At 39.1% G+C, this 8,031-nt stretch overlaps 1 protein-coding gene across 2 annotated transcripts; it reads left to right on the top strand.

The window, feature by feature from the left end:
• Nucleotides 1-1,148: 1,148 nt before the first annotated feature.
• Nucleotides 1,149-7,276, top strand: LOC117499376. 2 transcript variants are annotated; one of them, XM_034151717.1, is made up of 7 exons: nt 1,149-1,288; nt 1,922-2,164; nt 2,565-2,756; nt 4,247-4,413; nt 5,183-5,332; nt 6,368-6,540; nt 6,619-7,276. In XM_034151717.1, exons 2-7 carry the CDS (start codon nt 1,979-1,981, stop codon nt 6,996-6,998), a joined length of 1,248 nt encoding a protein of 415 aa, XP_034007608.1. In that variant the 5' UTR covers nt 1,149-1,288; nt 1,922-1,978; the 3' UTR covers nt 6,999-7,276. The 2 variants fall into 2 exon arrangements, with proteins under 2 accessions (XP_034007608.1, XP_034007607.1); XM_034151716.1 differs by having other exon boundaries at nt 4,244-4,413.
• The last annotated feature ends 755 nt before the right edge of the window (nt 7,277-8,031 follow it).

Raw genomic sequence — 8,031 nt, 5'->3', positions numbered from 1 at the left:
TTTAGTATACCTCAACAATGTAATTATGATCAGTGGAAATGGCCATGACATGGGTCCTTTAATGCGTTCTTTGATTAGTTTTGCTTGAATAAAAAGGGTGTTTTAAAGCTGCATTCAATATTTTTTGGCCACTTGGGGGCAGTTGTAAGCAAACACATCATTCACATGCTTTTACCTTTTAAACTTGGCATGGCTAATGATAGCAAACTGTTTCAAATTGAACAAAATGTGATTCAATGTTAATATAAAAATATTGATTTGAGCAGGTTGAAAAAGTTGCAGTTGAATTAAACTGTTGTTATCATGAGAGAGACATTTGACTAAATCCTATAATAAGATAGTGCTGTGTGTGTCTCCTTTTAAAATCATCAGAGAAAAAAGGCACAAGATAACAACATCAAACAACTGAACCCACCAACAGGAAAGGACATAGCTGTTTGAATCCTTTTGATGGCTAAAACACTGATTGTGAACAACATATGACTGAGGAATGTCTACCAGGTTTAATCCAAATGAGTATAAGACAAAACACCCATTAAAAATATCTCAATCACAGTGTTACTCATTTCATTTAGCTCCAGCTGTAATACACACACACTTCTGAGTCCTGGCAGTGCACAAGCCCTTGTCCCAGTTAACAAAGAACACCTCTTACACACTACATAAAATCCCAAATCCCCTTGCCCCATATTCCATCAAGTAAAAAAGTCAACATCACACACCCAAGGCCACTGTTCCACTTAACTAAAAAAAGAAAGCTGAAAGCCCTTGGCCTATTTTGACAATGTTTAACACAGCCATGAAGAGTTTGTATTACTACCCAAGGTCCTCTTCCACAAAGTCCCCTAACACAAGGAGGATTAGTTTAATTTCAATATCATGCATTCACTTAATGAGAAAAAGGGCAAACTATCTATTCTCAGAGGTTTTAATTCTCCAGGCACCAACAGCAGAAAGGCAACATTAACCCTCTCATATGGAGATTACTGGGACAAAACCCTAACAGAATGACAGCCTTGGCTTTGAATACATGACCAACTGTCCCCAGCATTTACAGCAGTGACATTTCCTGGCTCTGCAGATAGGGGGAGTTCTAGTTTAATGTTGAGTTACTTTCTGCTGCGGTGTTGTCTTGGATAATCTCTTTACTGCAGCAGGAGAGGAGGAAGAGAGGTGAAAAAACAAGAAGCTGCCCAAAACACAACTGACTGTTAGTAGATAGAGGAGATAAGATGTGACTGAAATGCTGCTGGTACCTTCATTTGAAATGTTAGGGAGCTATTTGGAGGTATTTGGAAAATGTCTAACTGATATGAGTGGTATTTCTTAAATATCTACTTTTGCTTTGGTCTTGAGTTGAAGTTCACATTCACAACTTGTGTTCAAACTCATGTAAAAGAGCTATAGGCTTAATGTTATATGTATTTTAGTATTTGCACAGGTTAATCAATGCTGAAGTATTATTTGTACACTAAATTGCCTTCACTTTTTTTATTTAAAAGTGTGTTTTTTGTGACAATGTCAGTGTTTTATTTTGCCTGTTTGCCCATTTTCCTATTAGGTTGTTTAAACCGCACATTTATTTATAATGCAGGACAAGGCTGTTAAGCAGAGAGGGACGGCTCTGTGAATATAGCTTTTGTTCAGGTCTTAAATCTTGTTTATATCCTAGCTAATAATCCAATCTTAAAATGGTTATTCTTTATTTTTGAGTTGTTTAAAGACATTAACAACTTCAAACCCTTAAGATTATAGTATATGATGTTTAAAATAATGTAAAAAAATAATAATAAGAGACTGTACTTACTGTTTTGTTATCTAAGGATGTGATTCACTATTGGCACAGGTTATTTAATGCGGAAGAATTATCTTTGACTATTTTACCTGCAATTTATTTCCTTTCTTCGTCCTTCTTCCCCAGATGCTGCCATCCTTTTGGATTATTTACTGATTTGTCCACACAAACACAAACACCACCATGGGCCAACTGTTCTCATCAGAAGAAGAGCTTTCTCAGGTGAAGGATGCGATGGGTTTCGTCCTCTACGACGCCATGTTGGAAGGCGGCGCTGTACCTGACCTCGGAGTCGTCCATCCTCTCCTCTTATCCAATCACGGAGAGAGCTTTGACTCCCGGGCCGGCCTCCAGGAACAACTAAAACAGGTTTATAACAATTATAAGGAAAAGTGTGAATGTATTTGTGGGGGATAATATTGCTGTTTACAGTATGAGCAAAACTGACTAGAAACATGAGATGATGATGTTCCCTCAAAGACTGAGAGGGTGAACTGCTCTTTTAGTTTTTTTAATCTGTTGAGTCATGCAGAGCAGATGGAGCTGAACAGATTGGGAAGGAAAGATGTGGTTGCCTTGAGATAGTTAAGAAAGAGTGGTTGTGCAAAATGAAACACCACTCAGTATTAGAAAAGTAGCCGTAGAGAGGTTGCAGATCAATACCATGATGATCAAATGCAGTCTAAAGTTGTTCTTAAAAAAAGAGAGTATGTCTATTTTTTTGTGACGTATGGTAAGAAGCACATTTTTGTTTACTCTCCTCACCCAGCTACAGGGCGACATTGGGAAAAGAGCGCCAACCTACCTGAAGGATCTGATTGGCCGACTGTCGTCCTTCTCTGATGAGCCACGCCTGGCCGGCCTGGTGGGATTGGTGGTTACCATGGTGATGGATATGGCCTACACATCGAAACAGTCATCAGCTGTGAAAGGGAAGTCAGCGGGGTCGTCATCAGGCCAGGTAAACACTGATAGAAAACAATGAAGGGGATTTATGAAGAGTGCTTGGTGAAATATTACAACAGAGCACATTCCTCTATACATCCACTGAGACTTTTAAGACAACTGTTTTAACAAGTTTGCTTATGAGTACTTTCTTTTTTTTTCAATCTGTTTTTTCACATACCCTGGGTGTTTCTCAATGTCGAGGAGGCTTGCTTGGTAGAACATGTCCCTCCAAGTCAGGTCCTTCAGAAGCGAGGCAAGAATCCTTCCTAGCCTCGGAAAACGAAGAATGGTGGAACAGGCTAACAGGTGTGCGTCATATACGAGGCCCCGCCTTAAATGGAGCGCGATTTCCGCCAAAGATTTGGAAATTGGTCCGTGCACAAAGCATTGTCAGGATTTTAAGACCGCAGAGTCTACACATGTGCAGCCTCGAAATTTCCCGCAACGAAGGACTCCGGCCTCGGTAGAATTCCAAGTATCCTGGACATTGGAACAGTCCTTCGGCGGGACTCGATGACGTAGTATGCTTGAAATAGTGGCTCAGCCTTCCTCGACATTGAGAAACACCCCCTGTACAATTTGCAAAGATTTGACTCACACTTCCTTACTGCATTTAAATGTTAAATATTAATTAAAAAAACCTACTTTGCACACTTTAATATTGCATATTGTGTCTAGGGCTGTGCGATTATGGCAAAAATCATAATCACGATTATTTGGGTCAATAATTGATATCACGATTATTAAATACGATTCTTCATTGACTTTGAAAAAATCCATTTATTGAACTTTAAAACAAATACAAATAATAATTTGAACAGTATCTTTTGAACTGTTGATTACCCTGAACGTATAATTCAACTGAAAAACCAATACAAAAATAAATAAAACAAATGATACATTTAAATAAATAATATCAAAATAATAAATACCAATAAACAAGATCAACAAATATTTTGGAGCGCACTTCCCCAAGCTACTAAACATATATAAATATGATAAATACAAATAAATGAGACCAAAATTAATTAGATCAAATATGTTGCAGTGCACTGTCACAACCTAGCAAAGCAAAATAATTGTTTTTTTCGATTATGTTGTTTTCGTAATTGTGGCAGGCCAAAATCGTAATTACGATTAAAATACGATTAATTGCACAGCCCTAATTGTGTCCTATGTTTACATTATTTTATTAGTAGATTGCTCTATTATAGTGTATTCTAACTTAGTCTGTATATTTATATATAGGGACACGGAAAGTCTACGAGAGTTATGAACCCCCTGATCCGAAAATATAAAGATTGTTGCAAAAAGTTTGTATTTCTTGTGTCTGTCATATGTTCTTATTATTGTATTAGTAGATTGTTCTATTATAGTGTATCCTAACTTATTCTGTATATTTATATATAGGGACAAACACGAAGTCTAGGAGAGTTATGAATCCGAATATAAAGATTGTTGCCAAGTCACCATACTGTAATATCCATTGTCTCCCTCCAGCAGAGGGTCTGGGAGCTGCAGGAGGTGACGGAGGAGTACCTGAAGCGCTGCAGGATCAACCTGAGTGACAAAAGCAAACTGATCCAGGACTCTGTGAGACTTGAAGCTCAGCTCAGCCTCACCCTCACCCAGCTGAAGACCTCCCTGCTGGGGGGAGACTGTGACTCCAGGTGAGAGATTAAAATAGCTGTGAGCACAGAGGAGTAGAGAATAACAGAGGAGCAGGAAACAGGGGATTGAAGGAGTTGTTGCTCAGGGTTTAATGCCACACAGGATAGAGCAGCGGTTCCTATCCTTTTCTAAAGCGCCAACTTTTTGTCATTGATTAAACTGAAGTACCCCTCAGTAAATGACATATGTTATGGATATTCGTTATCATATTCGATGCATAACAATCACGGCAAAACATAAAATGTACAATTAACCCAAATAGTGAACACAATATCTGCAAGATGTTTGTGTAAGATGTCTCTGAAAATTTATTTTGAGTTCAATCTAAATCTGGTTTATATAAATAGATGATTAAAATTAAAAATGATTATGTTGGTCTACTTGAATAAAATCCTGATATATATGCCAACTCTACATATACGTTAAACACACATTAAAATCAAGAAGGCCTTGTTATCGCCCATGATGTTCTTCAGGACCACCCCCAGCTTGGTAATCAGCTGCATTGTGTAAAGTAGACCACACAATAGTTGCATGGAGGAGAGCAGAGAGTTATTCAAGGATTCAAGGCTTTTATTGTCATTTGTGCACAGTGTAGTTATGACAATAAAAATCTTAGGTCACATGCTCCTCCAAAAGTGCAACACAATAAAGCAGATAATAGTGCAAGTAAGTAAAATAAAATAGAATATAATAGAAATAGTGGTCCATGTGTTAAAGAACAGTAATGCTGAGGTGTGTTTTAGTTCTTACGGTCTGATCCTCCAGGTCTCTGAGGCACTGGGCCAGCGGAGCAGCGTTTCACACCCAGATGTTGGTGCACCTGGCCGGCCTCGAGGGGCAGGCTGAGCCCCGGGCTGCCAGGGCCGCTCTGGAGCAATACAAGGAGGACCTCACACAGATCATACCTGCGTACAGGTAATACAGCGGTGGGGGTGCTCTAAGGTTGGTGTGGTACTGGCTCTGTGCCTCATTTATTTGCCCATTTGGTTGACTAACAAGGCAACACAGTGGACTATAAGTTGGGAATCTGTTGGTTGAAATGTGATAAATTGGGTTGCACATTATATTTTTTTATACTAGTTTTCTCTGAGATGTTGCCGTCTAAATTGGCAACTTGGTTGGAGGATTCAAGTCATTGACACCACATTCTTGGGGCTGTGTATTGGCAATCTTTCCAGTTTAAAAAACAACTTATTAATTATATTCTTTTAAATAATAAAAAACATATTTGGGTAACAACAAGTGAAGTTACAAAAGTCATTCCCAGTGCCATGGAGTCAGTCTACTTTAAACTCTTGATATTTGTGGTACAGCTGTAGACTGTAGGTGGACAACCAATGCAAAAAGTCTGCACAACATATGATACAACTACACACACTGAAGAGTTTGAAACCCTATTATTAGACAGGGGAACACACAGCACTTCAGTTCAGAAGCAGGAGCCTAATAAAGCGACTGACAGTGGAAACCACAGCCACACAGAACCTGCCGTCTAGCATGAGACAAGCTTTCCAGCCTGCTCCCAATATGACAGCAGAAACACACAACAAGCACATCTCACTGTCAGAAAAGTCCAGCCTTTACCTTTCAGCTTACATTTGGAGTCACTGTTTGGAGTAAAAAATATCCAGCCAGACAGGAAATAGCTGCAATCAATACAGCATCAACAGCAACATGAAAGTCAAAACTAATTATTTGTCTTTCATCAATAGATTTCAACCACCAGACAGCCTCTCCCCCATTAGCAACCTGTCATCACTGTCATTTCTGAAATAATATATCAAGGTTTCTGCATAAATTAATGATTTAAAAAAAAAAAGTGTATGCTGACAAATCCACTGATCCATTTATCAGTTTAAAAAAAAAATGTGATAAAAGGTTTCAAATGTTCTGTTTTTTTAGCCAATTATTTGTGTGATCCTCTCACCCACCCCAATCTATTCACTGTAGGCATTATAAGTCGAATATGGTGTGTGTGGTGAAATGCCGAGGGAGTCTTCTGGCGTCATGTGACCCCCACAGCGAGGAGCCAGAGGAGGGGTCCATGACGGGACTCACGGTGACGGACAGAGAGACAGGAAAGAGTGTCACCCTCTCTCTATCCACCATGAAGGAAGAGACAGGTAGAGTTTCTTGAAATTATAAAAAAAATAGACATCTCAGTCAAGTTGCATTTAACTGATCTAAGTTGAACTTAACAGGGAGAAGAATGAGAGTCTCTGGGACTGACGCCACCCCTGTGCCAACTGTGCCCTCCTCCTCCATTAACCTGGACCTTATCACCTCGGATCAATACGCCCAGGCATACCTGCACCATCTGTTCTCTGATAAGGGACCTCTGGCAGAGTTAGAGGACTACTTTATCAAGGCTAGTGCCAATCTGAGAACACTGAGAACTGAACCAGGATGTACAAACAACAAAGGCGTGGGAAACGAGATAAAAGAAAGTGATGGAGTGCATGTTGGAGAACAGAGAGTGGACAGGAGAGGAAGACAAGAGGAGGACTGTGAGCAGAGAGGTGAAGGTTTGCAACTGAGTATTGTGGAGACGCAGCCGAATGAGAGACCCAATCACAGTTAAAACAAGTACATGAAGGCCATGACCCGACAGCAGCAACCAAACATCGTTTATTTAACAGAAACATTATAGTGAACTTGGAAACATGAAAGAATTTTGTTATGTTTTTTCACATGTATGTATTCAGAGAGCATAACTGACTGCTGGGTATAAGCTGAATAGCACTTCTTCTTATTTATGTGGAACAAAATTGGCCAAATATAAACTTTGGGTTTCACTGTTATTTATAAAAAGTGTGTTTCACAAAGGCGTTTCAATTTCAATAAATGTCTACAAGTCATAAAAAAGTGTTGGCCTGATTACTATTACCTCTTTGTACATTTGCTTAATACCAAAACACAAATTAATATGTAAAAATGTTACAAAAACTGAAACAAGAACCCTACTGATGTACTAGCAGAGCCAAAGCAACCAAGATGTGTATATTGTATTGTTCGCCTTGCAAGTTTACATCATAATTCAGTAGCAGAATACAGAGAACAACCAGGTGATCATCTGTGCACACACCATATAAGGAACTTCCTACAAAGACTCAAAAGAAAAGCGAACTAATGGCTGTTTACGGTAATTCCAGATTTTAAAAAGGGCACCGATCAATGAGTAAAATGAAAAGTCTAGCGGAAACATCAAAGCGTGTACTGTCGATAAGTCACAGAAGCACTTCTTGCCTGAATATGGGGAATATATCGATGCACCCAGTGCCAATAACTACACAAATGCACAAAACACAGCCTGCAACGGAGAAGATAACATGCAACATCATTCATTCTTCCCCGAGGGTTCTCTTATAAATTGTAATTCCATATTTGTACATACATGATGAAATCAGATGCATATTACAAGGTCTGTAGTCACAGTTCTGCAACCGTGTAGCTTAAAAAAGAAATGTCTCTGGTTTCTCTACATATTTCTGTTTTGAGCCTGCTTAAAGGGGACCTATCATGCAAAATGCACTTTTTGATGTCTTTTATACATAAATATGTGTCCCCGGTGCGTCGGGGAACTCACGCAGCGTCAGAAAATAAAACCCTTTCTC

This window comes from Trematomus bernacchii, unplaced genomic scaffold (assembly GCF_902827165.1).
Source record: "Trematomus bernacchii unplaced genomic scaffold, fTreBer1.1, whole genome shotgun sequence".
NCBI classification, from domain to species: domain Eukaryota; kingdom Metazoa; phylum Chordata; class Actinopteri; order Perciformes; family Nototheniidae; genus Trematomus; species Trematomus bernacchii.
Note: the sequence above shows the minus strand (reverse complement) of the source record. Positions and strands in the feature narration are given on the sequence as shown.